Source organism: Brienomyrus brachyistius, chromosome 14 (genome assembly GCF_023856365.1).
Source record: "Brienomyrus brachyistius isolate T26 chromosome 14, BBRACH_0.4, whole genome shotgun sequence".
Classification (NCBI taxonomy): Eukaryota; Metazoa; Chordata; class Actinopteri; order Osteoglossiformes; family Mormyridae; genus Brienomyrus; species Brienomyrus brachyistius.
In genome coordinates, this window is record NC_064546.1 from 13,856,611 (window position 1) to 13,881,805 (window position 25,195).

Below are 25,195 nucleotides of genomic sequence, written 5' to 3' on the forward strand. Positions count from 1 at the left end.
CGTAAGATTTCTTTGCGCCAGCCTGAGAGTCTGACAAACACGTCACACCAGATGCATGAGAGATGGAAACCTGGGATATTCAGTCGAATCAGATCAAATATGATGCTAAGTTAGTACTAAGTTAAAATATGTTCCGGACTTGTAACATGCACCCATGATTTGGAACAGTCAGCAGGCTGTCTCTGGCCACGCCCCCTACACTCCGGTCCGGCCCCTGGCTTTTCCTGAATTCTGATTTCTTTACATAAACATTGACTTCATTGATATTGTTATTGATTTATCGACAGACCATCATACGTTTTAGACGTTATAATAACAACACTCTATTGATCCCCAAAGAGAGAAATTCTCTCCTTGCCTGCCCCCTCTTACTGTCCATGATACACGAGCACATATGTAGAAAAACGTCAGCTTGGAGGCCAAGGCTGGACTTAACCTACTCCTTACGGTTTAACGGGAACCTGCCGCATGGCCGAGCGGTCTCACACGCCACGCACAACGTAACTGGCCTTCCAAAGTAAGGGATATTCTGTTCTCCGAAGTAAGCCGTGGGTTCGAATCCCACTTCCGACAAAAGTTCTTCAATCACCACAGCAGCATTTGAGCAACTGCTTGGCTTTAATTGCTTTGTTTTATTTTTGCGTTTCAGGCAAAACTACATAACACTTAAAGACACTTCGGGCATGCAAATGGAGAACGAAATTATAGTTATACCGAATCTCCTACACACAATACCAAGGTTACCAACTTTGCTCAGCTGACCGGAGTGAGACGTTCAATTCGCCACAAGTCTGCACACCCAGACACACGCATATAAAACGTATGCAACAGTTGTGTTACCTTTTAAATAGTCTGTAGGTTTTGCAAACTACTCTAACGCCTTTGGTGTCGCTGATTTTACGTTTATACTAGTGTAAAATAGACTTGCCGTAAGATTTCTTTGCGCCAGCCTGAGAGTCTGAAAACACGTCACACCAGATGCATGAGAGATGGAAACCTGGAATATTCAGTCGAATCAGATCAAATATGATGCTAAGTTAGTACTAAGTTAAAATATGTTCCGCACTTGTAACATGCACCCATGATTTGGAACAGTCAGCAGGCTGTCTCTGGCCACGCCCCCTACAGTCGGTCCGGCCCCTGGCTTTTCCAGCGTGTTCGCGGAAACGACTTCATTTATTTTCTTATTGATTTATCGACAGACCATCATACTTTTTAGACGTTATAATAATAACACTCTATTGATCCCCAAAGAGAGAAATTCTCTCCTTGCCTGCCCCCTCTTACTGTCCATGATACACAAGCACATATGTAGAAAAACGTCAGCTTGGAGGCCAAGGCTGGACTTAACCTACTCCTTACGGTTTAACGGGAACCTGCCGCATGGCCGAGCGGTCTCACACGCCACGCACAACGTAACTGGCCTTCCAAAGTAAGGGATATTCTGTTCTCCGAAGTAAGCCGTGGGTTCGAATCCCACTTCCGACAAAAGTTCTTCAATCACCACAGCAGCATTTGAGCAACTGCTTGGCTTTAATTGCTTTGTTTTATTTTTGCGTTTCAGGCAAAACTACATAACACTTAAAGACACTTCGGGCATGTAAATGGAGAACGAAATTATAGTCATACCGAATCTCCTACACACAATACCAAGGTTACCAACTTTGCTCAGCTGACCGGAGTGAGACGTTCAATTCGCCACAAGTCTGCACACCCAGACACACGCATATAAAACGTATGCAACAGTTGTGTTACCTTTTAAATAGTCTGTAGGTTTTGCAAACTACTCTAACGCCTTTGGTGTCGCTGATTTTACGTTTATACTAGTGTAACATAGACTTGCCGTAAGATTTCTTTGCGCCAGCCTGAGAGTCTGAAAACACGTCACACCAGATGCATGAGAGATGGAAACCTGGAATATTCAGTCGAATCAGATCAAATATGATGCTAAGTTAGTACTAAGTTAAAATATGTTCCGCACTTGTAACATGCACCCATGATTTGGAACAGTCAGCAGGCTTAAGCCGATCGTGAATACTGTCCAATATAAGGACAATCCTTACATTCAGCTTAAGTTATCTGGCTAATGAAAAAAAATCTTGCTTTGTGGAATGCCCCCCCCCCCCGTTGTCCGCCACTTTTGTGTTGTGTCCAACCAAAATTTCAGATAAAAATGAAAGAAAGACAGAATTCGAAAATAATGCAAAAACAAAGAAGCACCGGAGTTCTGTATTAGGAAAACGCAAAAATCTACCCATTGCAGGTTTTGGTCAAAGCAGAATTTCAGGTTAGATTAAACATGCTTATCATTTAAAGCGTTCATTCAGGGTCAGCAGGGACTTCTGCGGGCAGCGAAAAATGGGATGAGAAACGTCAGTGTTAGGTTGTCTAAATTCATTAAGTTAAAAGGTCATTTATAATTTATTATAATACGTCTAATGTTGGTAAAGGGTGTGTACCTTTGGACATATTAGTACTATGTTTTATAATAGGTTATAATTAGACCAAATATATATATATACACACACACAGCAGACAGAAGAATCCAGAATGAATGCTACTGCATCTGTGTTAGGACAAATATATGTAAGGGAGACAATAGGGAGCCCTACAAATATTAACATATTATATTTGCAAATGTGGAGCAAAATGTCCAAGTCTCTCGGTCTTTCAAAAATGAAGGGTAGCAGCCCTGTCAGCAGTACTGTAATACTGTAATATGCACTACTATACCCTAGGACAATAAATACGCCTCGGTAGACAACGGTAATAATTTCTTATGGTTTTCACAAGATCTTGCACTAACATCTTGGCGCTATGCAGTAGATGGGGTCCCCCCCCCCATAACTGTGTGTACTGATTGAGTAATTAAAGAGTGGTAGCTTTTTATACGCATTGGATTTCTCCTTTCCTTATTTTTGTTTGTTAGTTTAATAATTTGAGTTTACCTGCATGTTTGTCTGAGATTCATCTTGGGGTTTCCTCCCACAGTCCAAAGACATACAGCTGATCTATTGATGATCAGTTGTCCTTACAGAATGTGTTATTGCCATATAATCAACTGACATTTTATTCAGGATATACTCTACCTAACACATAATCCTTCCCAGATTCAGAAACTGATTTCAGAAACCATAATATTTACTTTTGACAGATTTGGGAGAACCAGATCTACTCCATGATTGGAGTGCCGAATGAAGCGTTAAACTGTGAGGCGGAGCCGTCTAAATAAATGTTATATAAATTATTTTCCAATATTACACGCTTATGTGTTTTACATTTTACAGGATATAGGGTCATGATAAAATGTCATTTTTGAGTAGCAGGGGGCGCTATACACTGTATTATATTTGCATGTATTGTTTGCCAATAAATGTGCTTATTAGACAATACATAGCTCTTCATTCAGTTATGAAAATTAAAACCTTTTTATTAATAACTGTTGTTAAAAAATCCGGATACATACTCAGGATGCATAATTCCTTTGCAAGTAATGTATTTGGTTTAGGCAAATTAATATGATTCTGAAGTTCATTTTATATACCAATAAAGATTATTCGTAATGGTTTAATCCATCAACAAATTTTGTGAGTTAATAATTGATACTTTATTGATCCCTCTGTGGGGAAATTGTCTTTACGCCTCCCTCAGCTTGCTCCATGTAGAGTAAGTTGTCTGCGAAGGGCTGCCACCCGCAATGGCGCCCAGGGAGCTGGGGGCTACAGGCCTTGCTCAAGGAGCCACAGACATGCTGTGGCTGGGTTTGAACCTGTGACCTGCTGCTTACAGGCACACACACAGGCTTAGCCCACTGCACCACACGCTGTCCCCTAAAATCGCGCTCGTTTACTGTACATTTTATAGAATGCTATTTTGCACTGGATTCATTGTAAGTGTAAAAATGGGACATGTCCCAGTTTGAAAACAGTTGGCCTTAGATGACAGCAGCTCTTCTGCTGCAGGTGCGTATGTAGTGCATCCTCACTGAGCAGGCCTGCAGATGCACAGCACCTCCGCACTCAGCTCTGGGTGCACTGTGACCACATCCTTTCCATCACATCGCCATGTTCATCTGCGTGCGCCTGTAGTGTGGGCTCCCAGCCTGCTGCTGAAAGACCCACTTCCTGTCCCGCTAGTGCCGCCACCTCCATGCACTCTGCAGAAGCATTGCAGGCACCAGCTGTGGTGTGACCCCCCTGCTTTGGTAACAATGTGTTCCATTTCATATCCATCTATGTCTTTTGTTTGCTAAGATGTGCAACCGGTGCAATAATAACAATAACAACAGCAACGATAATAATGATAATGATATGATTCATAATAATAAAATAATAATAACAATTGTAACAACAACAATAATAATTTAAAAATATAATGGTAAACTTTTCACCTTCCAATAAGCAAATACATGGCAGTTATTTTATGGTGAGTAATGATGTCATATAATATTTATTGCCATTGAACCATGTCCTACGTTTGTCCTGAAAGGCATTAACATGATTGGAAGGCTTGAGTTGCAATTAGCAAGTGTTTCTTGAACCCCTTCGTAGCTAAAGTACCTCGTAATCTTTCTGGTAAATTTACGAGTACTCTGACACACTCATTATTTTCTATGTTGTTCTTCATTTGAACTTTTTCCTGCTGTCCTATGACATAGATGCAGAGATCACCCAAAACAAAATACAAAAACACATTAATGTTCTTTTTTTGGACAACATGTTAATGATGTTGATGATGATATAATAATGAAAGGTCAATGTTGCAATATAAAACTATAATGTAGGCTATAAATTAGTGCAAAAAGAGCTCATTGTTTTAACACTTGTATGCCATTTGAGTACATACTGTAACAAGGTCCTATGCCATTCAGGGTTGAATTCGGAATGACCTTGAAATTCAAATGCAATTCATAACATTGGTTGAAATTGATTTCTCATAAATTCATATACATAGTGCAGGTGCAGCTGTAGGGTTGAGGTCAGGGCTCTGTGTGGGTCAGTCAAGTTCTTCCACACCAAGCTCATCCAACCATGTCTGTATGGCCCTTGCTTTGTGCACTTGGTCACAGTCATGATGGAACAGGAATGCACCTTCCTTCCCCAAACTGTTTCCACAAAGTTGGAAGCATAGAAATTTCCTAAATGTTTTTATATGCATATATGAAAGGTATTCCAGATGAATGGGCAAAAAGTCCTACAGACACATTCCAATATCCAGCACAACGTACTACTTAAAGTTTTTTTCGTTAATTCTGGAATAATGAAGGGTTTTGGGAAATACTCCTTCTTTACCTACTTCGCTCATTATCTTGTTCATTATTCGCTACGATCTATTGCTTTTGATAAACGCTCCAGATTCAGGACACAATAATAAATTTAAATGAAAGAGCTTTGAATGTCAGAATTTTCAACTAAAAACATTTAATATTGTCTGATGGGAAGAACAAAGACACTGGGACACACTGGATTATTATTCAAATTTGTTCTCTTTTCATTATTATTTTAAGTCAGAAGCTCGTCTACAACTCATACCGAAAGAGAAGCAAACACACCTACTCTCAACCAGCAAAAGGCTCAGAGTTTCCAGTTCAGTTGCTAGGAAGTGACTTAATTTCCACATACTGGAAATGTCTCTTAGCAGACAGAAAGACAAAAGACATCAAAACAACTTGACTGAAACACAATAAAAAAAAATCTGTAACCATGGACACAAATGTTACTCTACTTTGATCTCAGTGACTCACAAAGGAATGAATAATTTAAACTGACAAATTAAGAACTGGAATGAAGACAAATTTCTTTCTCAGTAATTGACACATAATATGCAATTATAAATTTCATATACTGCATGTAATGCCATTCACTCACACATGGGATGGGGTTCCGCACACCATTCGCTCACACATGGGATGGGGTTCCACACACCATTAACTCACACATGGGATGGGGTTCCACACACCATTCACTCACACATGCTATATCTACAGACAATTTGGCGACTCCAGTTCACCTTAGCGTGTTTTTTGGACTTTAGGGAAACCCCACGACGACACAGGGAGATCATGCAAACTCCACACACGGAGCCATGGTGGAGACTCACATCCTGGTCGCAGAGGTTAGACCTTCAGAGGTTAACTTCTCCACTTAATTGTTAACCGTGCTTTTCATATTTGGCCACTTGCAATGAAAATTTTATGCTGTCTTGACTCTTATGTATTATTTATATTCATATTGTGTAATTATAATCCATCCATCCATCCATTTTCCAAACCGCTTATCCTACTGGGTCGCGGGGGGTCCGGAGCCTATCCCAGAAGCAATGGGCACGAGGCAGGGAACAACCCAGAACGGGGGGCCAGCCCATCGCAGGGCACACTCACACACCATTCACTCACACATGCACACCTACGGGCAATTTAGTAACTCCAATTAGCCTCAGCATGTTTTTGGACTGTGGGGGGAAACCGGAGTACCCGGAGGAAACCCCACGACGACATGGGGAGAAAATGTAAACTCCACACACATGTGACCCAGGCAGAGACTCGAACCAGGGTCCCAGAGGTGTGAGGCAACAGTGCTAACCACTGCACCACCATGCCGCCACTTACCACATAGTCTGCTTTTTCATATTCACCTGCATTTGACTAAATTTCATTCCCTTGGTATTCAGAGGTTAACTTCTCCACTTAATTGTTAACTGTGCTTTTCATATTTGGCCCCTTGCAATGAAAATGTTATGCTGTCTTGACTGTAGTATTCGTAAAGCAATATTCAAATCAAAAATTAGTTTCCTACAGCGGAGGAACTGGGAGGGCATGTATCCCCCAAATATTTAATTTGGTTTCATTCATCCTCCTAGTAAGTAGATTTTTTTTCTTATTATAGTGTAGGCAGTAAATAGATTTGTATTTAAATTATTAAGTTGTATAGCTTCAAAATTAAATTCTCTCTTACACCATTGCCTTCAGTTTCTTCATTTCTCACTTGTCCAAAAATACATGGTTATGTAACTTCCTAATGTGTAGTTGTGGATGTGTGGTCTGTGAATGGACTGCAAACTTGTTCATCACGCCCCCTGCCTTTAGCCCTCGATTCTGCTGATTTAGGCACCAAGCTCACCAAGGTCCTGTACTTCATAAACGCTTATGAAAGATAGATGGAATATGCATGCATTTTGAAATATTTGTACCTAAACATATATGGAGTTGAACTGAGTTTAATAGATACCAAGTAAAAATAGCAATGCATGCACTTAGGCCCTTTTTGTGTTAAAGGGGAAACAAATAACCTTTAAGCTGAAAATAACTAATTTTCTGGGCTGAATGTCTACGAATCAGTTTTTTCCATTATGATCACACACAAAAAAACATTTCATTGTTTTTTTCCTCATCATGTTTCCATTCTTTGATTAAGCCTCCACATTCGTTAGTAAAACCACGTCCTGTGGAGTATTTTGTGCTTCGTATGTGTGACTTCGCCAAGCAATCCTTTATATCTCTTCTCTATAAATGCTGAAGCGATGAAGTTTTCCAAAAACATGGTCTGATTAGCCCAATAATATGCTGCAGCGTCCCCATGGTTGTTTACACATAGTACCATATAAATATGGGAAATTGTGTTCTAAGTGTGCTAAAGTAATACTTTGTAATAATGAAGAGACACAACGACGGAATAATTCACTTCAAATGCAAGTTTATTTGAAGGAGCACAAAGAAATTAAGATAATTTATAAAAAGTAAAAAGCAAAAGTAAGATCTTGAATATAAAACAATTCAGAGCTGCTTATAAAGTGTAAAACAATAAAGTATGTGAAGCAAAAACTGAATCTTTTCAAAAAACATTGTGCTGATTTACAAAAAAAGTTTTATAACACTGACATTTCGTCAGAACTGACACCTGCTGCCTCTCTACCTTCATCACTTCTTTGCTCCGGAGCCCTGAAATAGAATTAAAAAAAACATTTTATTTCACTTATTTCATTTTTATATGTATCTAACCTATGTACTAAGAAAAACATTACATTGTTTTAAATTATGTATTTGTAATTATGTATTTATATAATATTTATTTGTATTCATGATTTTATAAACAGCCAAATTATGCTTGGCCAGGATACATTTTTGAGCTGCGTTAGAATTAAATTTTGTAGAAAGCAGTGTTCAACTTTAAGTTAAGAGAAAATGAAAAACATACCTTTAGTTTCCACACAACAATGAAGATGAAAATTCCATACAGGACACTCTTAGCAACTAATGCCCCATATGACAGCTTTGCCCACTGCGATCTGCTTATAATATCACCTGAAGATAAAGGAAAAAAAACACCCTGGCTCATAATCATGCACCCTGGCTCATAATACTTGAACAATTTCTAGCACAAATATTAGGAAATTACCTTTCTGTAAAACATCACCTGTAAATAAAGGAATATAAGAGAACTTAAAAATATGCTTTATATAAAAGCTCCACTTAAAATCATATACAGATATGTCTGTGAGAAAATTGTGTAAGTTGATGTAAATTGTGGTTTTATGTTCTGCTGTGTTATAAATTATACATTTAGCAGGTCTCACCTCTAGCTCCATTTATGGTGTGAGAATGAGTCGTGTAATTATTATATCCATTGAAGAAGCTGGCCATACAGGTGAAGCTGTTCCTGAGGTTATACCACTTCTGGAGAGAGATTCTGAGTCTGCTGGTGATGCTGAATTTGCCTTTTTCATACTGCAATGCCCTGTCATCCGTCTTGTGGCCATATGTGATGTTGGCTCCATTTTGCTGCCAGTACACCTCGATGTGGTCAGGGTAGAAATCTGTGACCACACACACCAGGGTGACTTTTTTCCTTCTTGTACAGATCTCTTTCTCTGATGGATTCAGCACCTTCACTTTTGGCTGAGTGACATCTGAATCTGTGGAGATTAGGAGAGGAACATTTACTTGGCAGTACAGATGTAGGCATCTTCCCAGTAACATCCTCTGTTTCATGTTTGCATAATAAGTTGTTTATTTATAAAAAGATAAAAAGATAAAGGCACGGTATTTTAAGTGTAAACCAAATACATGCAGGTTGCAACTTCTATCACTTCTAGATTCCTACATTCGGTGCAGCCCAATACTTGATAGTCGGTCATGGAAAATGGATCGATGTTGGAACCTTGTAGAACTCCAGTTATGTAACTGTACACCACAGAGCAAAGAATGGCCACATATACATTTTATCATTAAAAATAAATATGCCTTAATAAAGAACTACTTCATTGCCAATTACAAATCGTAAGACATTCTTAATTCTTACAAACAAGCAGTATGGTCATAACGCTTCTCTAAAAAACACTCCTCAACTGAAATTTAATGCATGAAACTTCTCATTTCAGCTTCTTTGGTTCCCAAATACTGAATTTGTTCTTACTCACCCATCACTGTTAGTTTGCTGCCTGCGCCAAAGTACAGCACATCCGCTGAGCACAGTTCTCACTCCATGTTTAAAAACAGCTGCATCTTTATCTATTCTTTCTTAGCACACACACTGACCCAAAGCTAAACTGCACAGAAACGCCATCATTTTCATCACACTCGCCAAACCCAAAAACTGGATTAGATCAGCCCCAAATCTAATTTACTGCTTTAGATTTCTCTTTCTGTAATACTCATTATTTTTGTGATATTAGTAATTTACTTTTCTCTAGTTGTCAAAGCCGTGCTGGATGTGTCTCATTGCTATATTCATTTATAGCTTTTAAGAGACACGTATGGGAAGTCTGTATAACAATAATTGGCACCACTTTACAAAAAGGCTCCCTTTTGGCACTTATAAATGGTAGTAACTCATTAATAAAAAGGAAACTGTGGTATAACTTGTTTATAATGTCTACTCATTATCTACAAAGTGCTGTAATAAACAGAGCTGCCTGTACTCTTGTTATTGACAAAAGTGGGCGGTGGATGTCTGAGACGTGTGTTTTGCCCTCAGATTATTAATGGATATTACTGCAATTTTTACCACCTGAAATACGAAATCAGACTTTGCGCTGACATTATTTGACACTTCTGTTAACATTCTGCAGCGATACCTCGGTTCACATTGGTTTTTGTGTCGCTAAACTGGAACCCACAAGCTGCAGGTTAGCTTTACCGGATGTATCTTATCTAGTCGCTCCATTTACCAGCAGAGTGTCACACTGCCAGACCTCCCCACCCCCATCCAAGACTGCTGGCTTAAATGTCACAATATGACACTGTTTTTTTTCCACAAAAAAATATACAAAAAATGTCCCGCTTTAATCTGTGTAAAAGACTTTATAAGTTCAAATATTAGGTACTATAAAACAAAGTAATAATATAAATAAATAACATAAAGTACATTTTTCGCATATTCTTGCCACCCAACTTTTTAAACTATAATTCTAACTGAATACGTCGCTCGAACCCTGGATTAATCAGAAACATCTAGCTACCTGCTCAAGAACACGTTTCTGTCATTAACTAGAAGAATGTGTCAGTTCTATTTACCTATAAATATAAATATTTTGCAAAGCTACGAGATGCTACATCTTTTCACCTGCTATGCGTTTACCGTCCAAACATTTATAATCTGAATAGTAAGAATACAAAAGGACAAACTGTATAGCTTTACCATATTTATACACGGGCTAAGCTGTTACCACCACAGAAGTTATTTGAAGATGTTAGAAATCAATATACACTTGGAAAAAACAAACAGAAACGCATTTCTTACCAAGAACAGTGAGCTTAGTTCCCGGTCCGAAATAAGCAGGCAGATTGTTCACAATGTTTACCGTCAGTAAAATAACTGTATCTCTCCGAGCTCTTTTGACGGACAAAGAAGTTGGCAAAGAATGGCGTTTTTAAATTACATGGCAAGTATAACTAACATTACATATAGTAATTGTATCATACAAAATAAACTTTCCTATTAATTATGACCTGCATACATGCAACAATCCCGGCTCATACTACTGCCATAAGAATTGCACAAGAAAAAAAATAAATAAAACAATTTCTTACCTAAAACTGTGAGTTTAGTACCGCTGCCAAAGTAAGCTGGTTCGTAGTTCACGCTGATAGCAGGCAACAGATAAAACTACCCGTACAGAGGCTATGTGCTGCCCACATGTAAATCGTACAATACCATTTCATTTTAATACACATCTGCCCAATGGATACACAGAAACAATAAATACCCAAGAAATTAATTATTAGATGCTTTACGGTTTATTAATGTCATATAGGAATAGCTTACCTAGTACTACGAGTCTGGTTCCATTGCCAAAGTCAGCCTGAGCCTGGTTGCTCACAGCCATACAGGCTGATATCTACGCCGTATAGGGCTCTAGAAACCCGGGCAGCGAGCCAGGAATGCGCGTAGGATACGGCAATGGGCCAAACATCACTGATTATAAACGAATTATGCGCAACTTTCTCAGTTTTCCGATGAGACAGTACGGACTAAACCAAGAAATCGTCGGTAATTTATACATTTCCCCTAACGTAAAACCTTTGCAAACATCTTAAACCCATTGATTTGTTAGCATATACAAGTAAAAAGCGGAGGTCTTGTCCGCTTTCTTACCTATAACGGTGAGTTTAGTGCCGGCTCCGAATACGGCTTCGGAGTAAGAGCACGCAATGACAGGACCGTCTCATAATGACACTGGATTCTCAGCTCTTAGCCTTTCTGTGCTCCAGCATCTTATAAATCGGACTAATATGCGAGGAACACTGACTCCGACGTAAAGTGACTAAACAACTTGCAATTGTCCACAACACAAACGTCTCTCTATATATACATGTGCCATGATTTAACACAAATAAGTATAAAGTATCAGTGTAATTATAACTGTCCAAAACAAGGCAACAATGAAACATGTCTTACCGAGTACGGTTAACTTGGTTCCATCACCGAAGTAGAGCTTATCAGTACCAGAGACACAGTAAACAAGTCTACTGACATTATTCTACAAATGTAGCTTTACTGCAAATGTCTCTCCTATTCTATGTGACTCAAATGCTCGAATATAATCAGAAGCTTCGCAGTAGATTACAGGAGATGTAGGATACTCTGAACAAATAAACAACAGAAAAACTTACCAAGAACTGTTAATTTTGTACCAGGTCCAAAATAGGCTTCATAGTTGGCACAATGCACAATCACCATGTCAAAAAGTGTCGTAAAGGTTAAACTGCTTTTCAGTGAATACTTTAGGGATAACTAATTAGCATGTACACGAGCTGTATGACAGTCTGAACAAATACTTTATATAAAAACTTACCAAGAACTGTTAATTTTGTACCAGCTCCAAAATAAGCTTCGTATTGGCACAATGCACAATCACCATGTCAAAAAGTGTCGTAAAGGCTATATTATATCCCAATGAAGATTTTAGGATTAACTGATCACTAGTTTACACAAGTTGTATGACATTCTAAGCAAATAAATTACATAAAACTTACCAAGAACAGTTAATTTTGTACCAGCTCCAAAGTAGGCTTCATTATTGACACAATGCATTATCACTATGTCAAAAATTGTTGTAAAGTCTATATTATTTTCTCAATGGATATTTTAGGATTAACATATCACAGTTGTTATATGCCAGTGTCTATGTCATTGTACATTATCCTATGACCCCAAATAAAAAGGGCATGAATTTAATATGAACCTGATTTCATAATCAGTTTTACTTAGACAGCATAACCTGAAGTGCACATTTGCATTTAATTCTAATAATATCCATTTTATTAAGACCTTTTATTCATTTAAGAACCGATTTCAGTTTTCACACAGAACATTTTCTTACCCAAAACAGTCAGCGTTTGATATAACAGTCCCCAAGAAGGATAGGAATTGTCATGGTAAAACAACGTTGTGCACGATATTAGCATCAGTCATATTGTTCTTTAAATGATCATTAATAAAGGAAAGCAGTGAATTGCAGTCATTCTTACCTAAAACAGTCAATTTAGTTCCATCTCCAAAGTAAGCAGGATTCGCATTGTCACAGTAAAAGACTGAGCGCAAAATTCACTAATATTTCACAAGCAACGTATTCAACCAACCAACACAGAGAAATGCAAAGTTAGCGTTTTTTAAGCAAATGTCTAGTTGCAATTAATTAATAAGACTAATTAATATATTCTATATATATATTTACTGTCCCATTTGGGCCTTTCTGGACTGCTAACTGTATATGTAGTTTCTGTTTATCTTAATGATGATAAAATATTAAGGAAAAATCTTACCCAGAACAATCAATTTGGTTCCATCTCCAAAGTATGCTGGGTCATTGTAGCTCACAGTACTATTATACTTAACATTAAATTATCTTTCAGAACGCACGCAAACGCTTCCTATCATTGAGTATCCAAAGTAGAGTTTTTCTGCTCAAAAAAGAAATATGTTTGCTGTGTGCTCAACATTTTCACATGAAGCCGAGTTTTAATTCGGGGTTCAACTTACCTAAAACAGTCAATTTAGTCCCATGTCCGAAGTGAGCCTCACTTCCAGTGTCACAATGCTGATTTCACTGATAAAAACTCATATTTGCATTATTTGAATTTTAATTAAAAACACCGTTAGCACTTTTCTTAAACAGAATTGATATATATCCTTTAAATGATAATACATTTTTTTTGCATGAGGAAAAAAATCCAAGATAATCTTCAGGCAACCAATCCAACAGGTAGATATTCCTGCGCATGTAAATGATTAAATGCTTTAGTAGAAAATAATTAAATGAATCACAACATCTAATTTCCAGAGCATGCCCTGTACTGCTGCCGTGTGCTGCTGTAATTTTCCGTATGAATCCACTGCGGCAGAGTGATCTTGCATTTCCCAGTGTGAGAGAGACGGTGGGAGGTTTTTGTACGGCGGCTCTATGGAAATGTATCACCGTGGCCCCCTGTCCCCACGGTGTTAAAGCATCACACAAAAACAACGAAGCCTGCGTTGCTTCTCTCACCCCTCCCCCCCTGCTTTTCCCACGCTCAGCCTGCCCCTGTTCACCCCTTATGTCACTGGAGTCAGTGTCAAACTGAGCGTTTCTATTTATATATGTGACAATGTACAGAGGAAGGCAGGGGCAGAGCCGTTAAAATCCCACCCCCTTAATCCCACCAAAATAAAATGAGGCCAAGAATTCACTTTTCACCCAGTGTGTCATACATGAGGAATTTTGCATGAACTTTAAAAAAAAAAAATTATATTCTTTCCTTCTATTTATAAAAAGACACGTGTAATGTGCTTAATATACCTTGTGGTTTATGGTTAAAGAAGCATATGCCCCCAGAGAGTGGCATGGTGGCGCAGTGGGTAGTGCTGTTGTCTTATATCTTCAAGGTTTGTAGTTTGAATGTTGGCCTTTGTGTTTTGCAGGTTTCCTCTCGGTACTTTAGTTTCTTTTCCCGGTCTAAAAATATACAGTTAGATAATTACTGTCTTTAGATAGCCCACAGTGTGTGTGTGTGTGTGTGTGTGCGCCCCACAGTGGACTGGCATTCCATCCAGGGAGTTCCTTTGCCCTGTGCCCCCTGCTTCCCGAAATCTCCAGGATCATCATGACCCTGTGCTGGAAAAGTGGATGAATAATGAAATAAACATTTGATTTGTCCTGCACGTTAAAAGGTAGCAAAATAAAATTACAGTCAATGCTTAGGAGATTGTTTATACAACAACATAGTTGAAGCAAAAGTAATATAGGTTTTAGGATAAATGCGCGGGATGCAGTAGATAACTCTGGTCTACATACGGTTGTTTGACTTCGCTTTTCAAAAAGCACGGTGAACAACCTGATGTTGTGGGTCTTCGCCAGTAGATGGCGTTAGTTTTACAGTTTAATAGTCAGGTTTAATAATGCAAGCTATAGTACGCGAGTTACTCGGAATTTATGTTTTATGATGAAAGATTTTATCAAAAATGAATACAATGATTACGAAAAAATAATTATATATATAGACTGTTATAAAAATGGTTTCCGTTTAATTGCTTGAGTAACAAATGAGTTGCTGTACAGTCTCTTGGAGAACATTAGAAATTAACTTGAGTATATCACTTTAAACCAACATTCAGCTATTTAAGTCACAAAAATTTATAGTGAGGTAAATTGCATGCTTCAATAATAGAGGTCTCTGTATCCACAAGAACAGATTAGTTGTTATCATACTTGGGTTTAAGACTGATATGGGAAGGTACTGTAACTAAATTAAATTAGGAGCTTTTTGAGAACTACACAACTTCTCCAGTAGATGTCATTATTAAATAACTTCTGTTGGTGCATGAAAGGTGGCGGGCGTTGTGTTAGTAGGTATCACTGGCATCAGTAAAAATACTATTATTGTTTAAAGGGACACATTTTGGGTTGTGGTGTATAAGAGTGAAATAGATATGAAATACTTGGGTGAGTATTGTTAAAATGGGACACTGTCTGAAGATTTACTTTCTGGAAATATCATCTCAATATCTTGAATCCTGACTTGATACCATTCTGAATGCATTAGTGCTCCTTAAACACTATTTAGTAGTGAAAGAAAAGTATTACATTAACTGCAAAGTCTGACTGTCCCATGTTGCCTGGTGTCCCATTTTCATGACACCGACCCTGTTATGTTCGTGATGAATTATTTGACTCACTAGTATAACTTGTACACCGCTTTAGACCAACCCATTTGCTAAATAAATGTAAATATAAATACTGCGATAACAATTACTGTATTTTTATACAGTGCAAATTTTAGAAAACATATATCGAACTTAAGAACGGTGGAATTCTCTTGCAGAAAATGCGGTTGATGGTTATTGTACAGCAGCACAGCTGCTGCGAATCACTGTGCAATACTGGAAGCACAGTAATACGTAGCCGAATCTGAGGCCTGTAGACTTTTTATCTCAAGCGAGGACTCCGTAATTTCAGGTCGGGTCATTACATATTTGGACTGATTAAAGGGTGGCTCAGTATTTGCGGAGTTTTTAGAAGTAGAGTACGCCAGCATAGTCATCTCTCCGGTCTTATGCTTGTACCAGTACATATAGAAGTGTGTATTATCATCATGTTCACAGTCCAGCTTCGCTGAAGTCTCCCCAACTTTTGCAAATAGAATTTTGACCTTTTGAATCACATTCACTCCGTCCGTTGTTTCTGTAGACAAAACAAACAAAGCATCTATTCAAGACCCCTCCTCCAAAATGACCCATGGAGAATCCATCATTATATAGCACATGACAGACCAGATTATGGATTTTAATGCAATTCATTCAAATATTAGTGAGTTCATTAAATATATTCAGAGTGCGTATAAAGCAATTCTTACTGGCAGTGAGCAGGAAGGTTATTAGGAACCAGAAAAAGTCCATTCTGTTCATAATGAAGTGCTCTTTGCCTTCTTTTTCACTTTTCTAAGTTGCCTCTTTCTGTGAAGATCCAGTATCACACCGCAAATGAGTTTGCAGAAGCTTTTCCATGTACCAAGGCCACACAGTTCCTTACAAAATAATCTGTACAGTCCGACAGAACATTCTGACCAAGAACAACTAACAAGAGCTACATAAAATAAGCTACAGCGATTCTCTCTCCTCTTGATGTGGTTTCTCTCTCCTCCTCCTAACCTTCTCGTAATTGACGAAACATTTGGCGGTCATGTGATTTTGTATCATGTAAATTTTGTAAGCTAACAGCCCTTGCCCCATCACCACCCAGACGAATCGTTCTACAGAGCACAGGTGTAGCATTTAGCCTTTTTCTCCTTCTGAGAGACTGTGGTTGGCAGTTATTGTTGCGCTGCGTTCTTGCCATGAGTCATTGTGTCATACTGGCAGCGCAATAATACACAGCCGAGTCTGTAGCCTCTATGTTTTTTATCTGTAGTGACGATATCTTAATATGAGGTCGGAGCATTTCGTATTTGGAATCATTAAAAGGAGGCTCTATATTCACTGTGTTTTCGGCAACGGAATATGCCAGTATATCCATCCCTCCCTGATGATGCCTGTACCAGTACATGTAGTAATAATTGTTATCATCATGTTCGCATTCCAGTGTCACTGACGGAGTCCTGATTTCGGTAAAGAGAACTTCTGTTTTCTGAGTAATTTTCACTCCATCGGTTGACCCTGTGAAAGATAAAAGAGATTCGAATATCATACATATTTTCTACGTATTTTAAAAGCGTTCACAGACATGGACATTACACTTAAAGGACAACAAAAACATTCAGTTTAACAGAATATTGTCAAATGCAAGTTTTTGATTTGAGCTTTTTACGGTATGAGATAATTCTTACCAGTTATGAGTAGAAAGGTTGTTGAAATGTACAGAATCTCCATTGTTGTTTTTTGGCAGTGAGTAAATATTATCTTGTAGGTGTTACTTGTCTAAAACTAATAAATTATCAACAATGATACAATGCTGAGTGCTTGGGTTGGTTTAATGTGTACTAGGAACAATGGCGTTATGTTCTCTTCCCATGAGGTAACTCCTCCCCCCATTGTTCTCACACCCTTACCGAACACCTATTATCACTATTGTTAAAAGTTAAACAGCTGTTTTAAGTAACGTGTCTGATCTATTATAGTCCTGTTGGTTGCAATTACATAACTTTCCACTGGCATTTTGCTACATATTTGGTCGACGGAGACTAATCATGTAAAATTATGAAATTCGTCGTTCTCACTTGACAGACCCCCCCCCCCCCCCCCCCATTGATATCGGGGGAAATGTAGTGATGCTGTTTCCTGTTTACCGAAATGTAATCACTGGAATGATATTCCCCAGAGGCCTGAGTTTCCGGTAAAACATAAATTCTGCTGTTTATTAGAAATTACCAGACCAAGAATGTGCCCAATACTGCCAACTGATACTGAATATACTGTATGAATATATTGTACTATAAACATAGTTTATGCATGAAATCAGTGTGTATTATGCTTTATTAGTTTTGTTTTTAATAGAACTGGGCAAAGTGGGGGCACCCAGGGACGGATTATGGGTTGTGTGGCCCCTGGGCAAAACATTCGCGAGGGCCCCCCCCCCTCCACCACCACCACCACCACCAGCACCACAACCACCACAATTCAAGGGCCCTTGGCAGCCAAACGCCCTCCCTATAGGGTCAGGGGCCCTTGTAGGTAGAGGATCAAAGAATGTAGGCCCTCTAAAATAGACAAACGAAAATACATTGTTGATAAGCGTTGCAAATTGTTTTGGGCTAGGGGCCCGACGGGCCCCCTGCACCCCAAAGGCCCCTGGGCAGCGGCCCCGCTGGCCCGGTCCGTAATCCGTCCCTGGGGGCACCCTGTTGATGGGAGACTGAGCAGACGTACATACTGTGGGTAAAACATCAGTACAACAGAACTGCTTACTCTTGGAATGTGGGAGAAAAATGTAGCCACATAGTTGTATAAATATATAAATGTATCGAAGGGGTTACTAATGAACTGCAACTTACCTGAATTGCAAATTATCTTTGTTGGTTGAAACCACAATGTGATGTGGGGATGTAAACAATGTGAGCTAAAGTTATTTGAGCTAAAATGGGAGATTTTTTTTTTTTCGAACAATCTGCACATTGCACAGTGCATTGCTGCTAGGATGTTCAAGTTTTCACAGAACAGAATTGAGGTTTTTCCCATCAGTGTTACAGATGAGTGCATCAGCAGGAAAAGAGGCTGATTAACTGGAAGGCGGATGGAACTGAGAGAAACAAACCTGACATCTCACACATTGTCAGTACAGACAGATGCTCCACCTTCTCACACTGAAATATATTTTGCGAAAAATATCTTGAGGTCAACGTTCATTTCAGAGGCCTTGGTGGGAAAAAATCTAGTGACATGTATCTAAAATCTAGTAAAAAAAAAAAAAAAGCACAAAGATTCTTAAAAAATGAAATACATTCATCATTAAAAGAGTATAAGAAACCACGACACCCCCCAACCAAGCCAGCTGCTCTCCCCCACCATCCATATTCTTGTACAGAGCCCATCACAGTCTACTACACTGTGACTTGCTGCACAGTAATAGGTAGCACTGTCACTGACGTGAAGGTTGGAAGCCTGCAGGCTGAAATTATTGTTATCGCTGTTGATAGAAGCCTTGAAGCGCTTCGTGCTATCAGTGCTGTCATACTCATTGCTGAGAAACTCCACAGCTTTCCCCTCGGAGCTTTGTCGATACCACTGCATGGTGTAGCTGCTCATCGAGACGCCTGTAGACATGCTGCACTGTAGGACCACTGCATCGCCAACTCTGGCCATTAGGAACTTTTGGGGCTGCAGTACCTTTGAGTCGCTGGATGAATCTTTATGGAGAGAACAGTGACATCAATTCACCAAATGGGTTTTGAAAGCTTGGGATGTGCACATGGTCATAAAGTGACCTGTAAAACCTGTAAAAGCTGCATGGCGTCTTTCAAATATTGCCAACTAAAAATAATCACAGCTTGAAATGTTCAACCTACTGAGACTCAGTATATTGAAGAGAAGTATAAGCAGTATATGCTCACGTGAGGACAAGCAAAACAGCAGACAGAAGATGAAAACGGACAGCATTCTTCCTAGTATCTGGTGTCCCATCTAGCCGCCAGTGATGAGAAATGCTGCTTATCCCTCTCAGCACTCTACAGACATCCCTCCTCTCAAGAGAAATGGTCTCTCCTTATGTGTGCATGCGCTATTTTTTTTTGCACAGTGAAACCAGCAGCACACAGCATGACGCGAAGTTGGTCGCCGACATCACATTCGCCGAAGGGGTGTACACTCCTCAACACCACTCACTTTTTTTTTGGGATAAAATTGGGAAAATTTACAAAAGACTGCAGATGAGCAGGTGACATTTTAGATTTTCAAAATGGCAAAGAAAATTAAAATGAAACTGCAGGTTAGTTTCAACATATTCTGTGCGAATCCAAATGTGCATTTTTCATTTTTGCATGTGTGCATTTTTATGCATTTAATTGTATACATCCTTTGAAAATGTCATTTGGCAGAACAATGCTATTTCCCATATGATATTAAAGTCAACAATGATTTCAAGAGTAAAAAAGGAATCCGCAACTTTAATTCCTCTGTATTTATACCACCAATACATCTTTCAAACAAAAGTTTATAAAATAATCAAATGCTATGATCATTACAGTTTGCATCACCCAGTGGATTTCTGGAGTTTGTGAATGTAGACGTCTAGGCAGATGAAGTAAGTGCTGTAGTGTAGAGCCGATGGGGGCAGTGGCTGGCTGAATGGAATCTACCTCAGTGATATCATGACAGTGTCAGGCTCCGGAGCACTGGCACTAACCCAACCCGCTCCAGATGCAGTGCACTCTGACTGACTCACTACCTTGTGCCAAATGTAAAAATGCAGTTGATTTTACGGGTAAACAGGTAGCATGTTTTTGTACTGTAGCACTACAGATGTTAATCATTGTGCTTGCTAGCTGCACAGAAATAGATTGCGCTGTCTGCAACAGTCAGATTTTTGATGTTGAGGGAGCCTTTCTCAGCTGCCGATTTTCTCAGTGTAAACCGTGTTTTAAATTTCTCCTCATATTCGGGTTTAACTGTGCTGTAGCCGTATCCGATCAGAAGCAGAGCAGTATTGGTTTCCTCCTGTTTATACCAAAGCATAACATCATAGTTAGCATCATCATGACTGCACTGAATCTCCGCTTCTTTGTCTAAATTAGTCAGAATAAACTCTGGCTGAACAATCTTGATGCCATCTGTGAGACCTGTGGACAAAAGTGGAAGAACTTTGAGACAAGAGATATGAGAAAACTGTTCAATCACCAAAGCACAGCAAATAATAACCATTATAATTAATAGTTATTGGTATGAACAGGGTGGGTATTAAATCATTTCCTTGACTTACATGGAATCAAGAGTAAGAAAAATACTGCTCTGACTCGGAACATTATAATAAAGGGAGCAGCGAATGATGTTCTGAGAGTGAATGCAGGAAGTAATTTTAAAAACTGGTGGAAAAAATTGTCAGAGGCTGAGGAAATATTGTGTGCACCGGAACGTCAGTAAGTGTCACCCAGAAACAGGAAGAGAACTCAAATCCACCTGTGACTCAACAGCATCTCTCGGTGTCTTGCGAATAAACGTCTGAGAGGAAACACAATGTCACATCCAAAGGTATCGTTTGCTAGCAGTTTGTGTATGTGTATGTAAAAATGTGCTTATAAGATTCTTCCAAGGAATTGTATTTTTACAAAACATGAACAATGATGGACATATAGTTCAAAGAAGCCAGAGAGTGCAGAACAAAATCAATGATCACGCTTTGTCTTCCCTCCGCATTTGCATAATGTTTTTGCCACGTGACCTTGTGAGTCTGCAGCACTGTGCTTACTGGCTGCACAGAAGTACTTTGCACTGTCTGCAGCCGTCAGGTTTCTGATGGTTAAGGTTCCTTTTTCATTTGCTGTTTTTTTCAGCTCAAACCTGCTTTTGCTGAAGTTCCCCTCATTGACGGCGTCGCTTGTACCATAGGCGTATGTGATCAGGAGCAGAGTCACGCCGTCCTGTTCCTGTTTATACCACAGCATGTTGAGGTAGCTACTGTCACTGTGGCTGCAGTGAATCTCCACTTCTTCCCTTAAATTAGCCGTAATATTCGCTGGCTGCTCAAACTTGATTCCAGCTGTCAGACCTGTGGATATACAGGAATATATAGAAAGTTTTTCTGGAACAATGATATGTAATCAATACCAAGTTCCATAAATTCAGAAAACAGGCAAATAATCACAAGGACTACAAATATTGTCATCAGTACTTATTGTCAGGTAAACATTAATATAGATACAGTTTTTTTTCCTTTTTCCATCTTACATGGAATCAGGATTAAGGCAAATCCAAATCCCCCTGTGACTGTGAACATTGTAATGAAGCAAGCGACGAATAATCCTCTGAGAGGATATACAGTTTTACAGTGGATTATGCTGTAGACCAACGTGTCATATAATGTGGGCAGGATTTCATCTGTGACACACAACTGTGCTGTGCTTCCCTCTGCTGGAGGTAAATGTTTTAAATAAATGAAAAATGCTGACAATGGCTGCATTTACAGGCGATTTGATGCGTCCATTATCTCAATTATTTTTCCATTTGTAATATTTTCAGATTGAATATCAATATTATCACTTCTGCTGTGTGCCTGAAGCTTGCATGTGCACAGACTAATATTTTTTAACCTTTTTCCATCTTTGCGTAGTTTTGCTATCTGGTTTCTTACATTTTAAATATATTCCATTAAGATGCAAAATATATACGTCTATGTAAAATAACACCATGAATCTGTATTTTTTTCTCACAGAGCAAAAGACCATATAGAACACAGTATTTTGTATATAAATCTTGACACCTGTCTGTCTCCCACTCTAGCTTTGGCTCCTTCCCTGCCAGAGATGGAACATTCCATATTCCCAAAGCCAGTGTCCAGTAACAAGGTCTAAAGCCCACCGCCATAATGGTACAGCAGCTTGGGCCAAACTATTACCTTGCAGGAGGTGGGTCTGTACTTTAGCTCCACTTGGCTGTGTCAGGCTGAGCCCGGCCGTGTTACCTGGGTGACCCATCTCCCGGGTGACCCATCTCCCGGGTGACCCATCTCCCAGGTGCCCGCTGATGGACACCATCCCCAGGCTCGGTTCCAGGTGCACAGTAACCCTATTCTGGAAAGGGTACATCAGTGATTCTTGGAACCTTTCATTGGGCTCTTTGTTGAGTCGTAGTTTGTCTGGTCTCTCCTCACAGACCTGATTGCCAGATGAGGACCTACGTGGAGCTCAAACTCCAGAACATATAGTTCTGTGGATCGTTAAGATATACAAACCCTGAGCCCTGCGTGGAATCACAAGATACATAGTGGCGGTTTGTAGGGCTGGACCCAACTCAAAATTTTATCAGTCAAATTGGATTTGACTATTCAATATATATATTTAACTATTTAGGTTTTTCATGGACTATCTGGCAATTAGAAAATCAATGATGATTCTGACTGTCACTGTGGCTCTCAGTGCATCTCCACTGCCCAGCTACACTTCTTTCAATGTTTACGTTGTGGGTTTGTCATGCATATGTAGTTTTGATTCAGATTATAGGGGAGTAAATAAAAAAAGGAATCCGCAACTTTCCTTTCCTCTGTATTTATACCACCAATACATCCATCCATCCATCCATCCATCCATTTTCCAAACCGCTTATCCTACTGGGTCGTGGGGGGTCCGGAGCCTATCCCGGAAACAATGGGCACGAGGCAGGGAACAACCCAGGATGGGAGGCCAGCCCATCGCAGGGCACACTCACAATATTATCCCATTTGTTTCAAAAAGTCATTATAAAAATGCTAGAACTGTATTTTTGGTAAAATAAGAAAACATTATTTTAAAGGTTGGAAAAACACAATCAACAAAGAGAAATCTGTCTGAATTAAGATTCCTTAAATGCTTTAAATCTTTTCTTCAGTTATAGCTTATACAAAGTGTTTGAAAGTTTTCTTTTTTAAAATTTGGATGTCAAAAAAAACATTTCTACACAGTTTCTATAATTATTCTCAGAGATAAATGGTGCAGTGTAACATTCTTACAAGTTACCAAACTAGTATGCATGTTCAACAGAAATACATAACAGAAACATTTGTGTCTGTGCTTATATATGACCATTTTTTGCCAAAATGTGCAGAGTATAATGGACATATAGTTCAAAGAAGCCAGAGAGTGCAGAACAAAATCAATGATCACGCTTTGTCTTCCCTCCGCATTTGCATAATGTTTTTGCCACGTGACCTTGTGAGTCTGCAGCACTGTGCTTACTGGCTGCACAGAAGTACTTTGCACTGTCTGCAGCCGTCAGGTTTCTGATGGTTAAGGTTCCTTTTTCATTTGCTGTTTTTTTCAGCTCAAACCTGCTTTTGCTGAAGTTCCCCTCATTGACGGCGTCGCTTGTACCATAGGCGTATGTGATCAGGAGCAGAACCACGCCGTCCCGTTCCTGTTTATACCAAAACATGTAGAGGTAGCTACTGTCACTGTGGCTGCAGTGAATCTCCACTTCTTCCCTTAAATTAGCCGTAATATTCGCTGGCTGCTCAAACTTGATTCCAGTTATCAGGCCTGTGGAAATATAGAAAAATTGTAATTTAATAAATACCGAGTTCCATAAACGATATCAGAAAACAACCCGTATTGTTTGAAGTAATTACTTTCACATAAACATTAGTACTAATATGGTTTCTCCCTTTTTCCATCTTACATGGAATCAGGATTAAGGCAAATCCAAATCCCCCTGTGACTGTAAACATTATAATGAAGCAAGCGACGAATAATCCTCTGAGAGGATATACAGTTTTACAGTGGATTATGTCGCAGACCAACGTGTCATATAATGTGGGCTGGATTTCATCTGTGACGCACAACTGGGCTGTGCTTCCCTCTGCAGGAGACACATATTTTGGGGTTGTGTAATTTTAGGATCTCGTCCCTTAAATGTTATGTTTGTGCCCTTAAGCTGCAAAATGAAGGCTTGTATGTAAAAACAATTTGCAAACAACAATTTATATTTATTCCCATGAAACAAAAAGCATATACAACACAGAATATTTATATAAATCATATTAGTCTGTGATTATATCTTGCAAAATTTACTGGAGTATTTCTAAGAAGAAGTATGAAGAAAGAAGCATAGAGCAGTTGCAATGGATTCTAGAACAGATCCTACGTGTTTGCCCCTCTAGTAATGTTCTGTGTACCGATTCTACTGCATGGACAATGAGGTGTGTACTCTACAGGGCCAGCTGGACATACATTTCTATCAAAAATCCTGAGGAGCTACTGTGGTCTCTCTGGTGCAACATAAATCTGCTTCCTAGTATTAGCGATGACCAAGTAATCCTTTGTGAGTGTGTGGTCACGTATATCGGCTCATGAAATTTTTCTTCATGAAATTCTTTCTTAAGAAACAGCCCCCTGCTGGACAGAATCTGAAATGAACAGAATTGACCGGAATATGATGATGAAAGCAAATTCCTGCATTATCAGTAAGATCCTGAGATAATCACCTGTGAGACAGACCGGTAGGAGAATGGAACTGATGAAAGTATTATCCATGCTAACAGCAACATCTTCCTTCCAGCTGGGAAGGACCAGGACAGTGGGACCCGGTCATGAAGGGATCACGAGGGC

At 39.2% G+C, this 25,195-nt stretch overlaps 1 protein-coding gene and 1 long non-coding RNA gene across 2 annotated transcripts; both read right to left on the reverse strand.

Moving 5' to 3' along the window:
* Positions 1-7,674: 7,674 nt before the first annotated feature.
* On the reverse strand, positions 7,675-24,379 carry LOC125707221 (M1-specific T cell receptor beta chain). The gene is made up of 8 exons (XM_048974206.1): positions 24,267-24,379; positions 23,756-24,127; positions 20,453-20,740; positions 12,968-13,030; positions 8,572-8,910; positions 8,394-8,411; positions 8,193-8,299; positions 7,675-7,936 (listed from the first exon to the last, which is right to left on the reverse strand). Exons 1-8 carry the CDS (start codon positions 24,313-24,315, stop codon positions 7,916-7,918), a joined length of 1,257 nt encoding a protein of 418 aa, XP_048830163.1. The 5' UTR covers positions 24,316-24,379; the 3' UTR covers positions 7,675-7,915.
* Positions 16,016-17,685, reverse strand: LOC125707141 (uncharacterized). The gene is made up of 3 exons (XR_007382236.1): positions 17,297-17,685; positions 16,328-17,126; positions 16,016-16,155 (listed from the first exon to the last, which is right to left on the reverse strand). It is a non-coding gene; the product is annotated as an uncharacterized LOC125707141 (long non-coding RNA).
* Positions 24,380-25,195: the final 816 nt, after the last annotated feature.

Excerpts from the sequence above, each read along its gene's own strand:
- LOC125707221 (XM_048974206.1), bottom strand. The coding sequence starts at position 24,315 with ATGTTTACAGTCACAGGGGGATTTGGATTTGCCTTAATCCTGATTCCA. Across the intron at positions 20,741-23,755 it reads ATGCGGAGGGAAGACAAAGC|GTCTCACAGATGGCATCAAG; the intron begins GTGATCATTGAT and ends TTTTGTCCACAG. Across the intron at positions 13,031-20,452 it reads AGACAGCGCAATCTATTTCT|TCTTTTACTGTGACAATGCG; the intron begins GTGCAGCTAGCA and ends TTTTGCGCTCAG.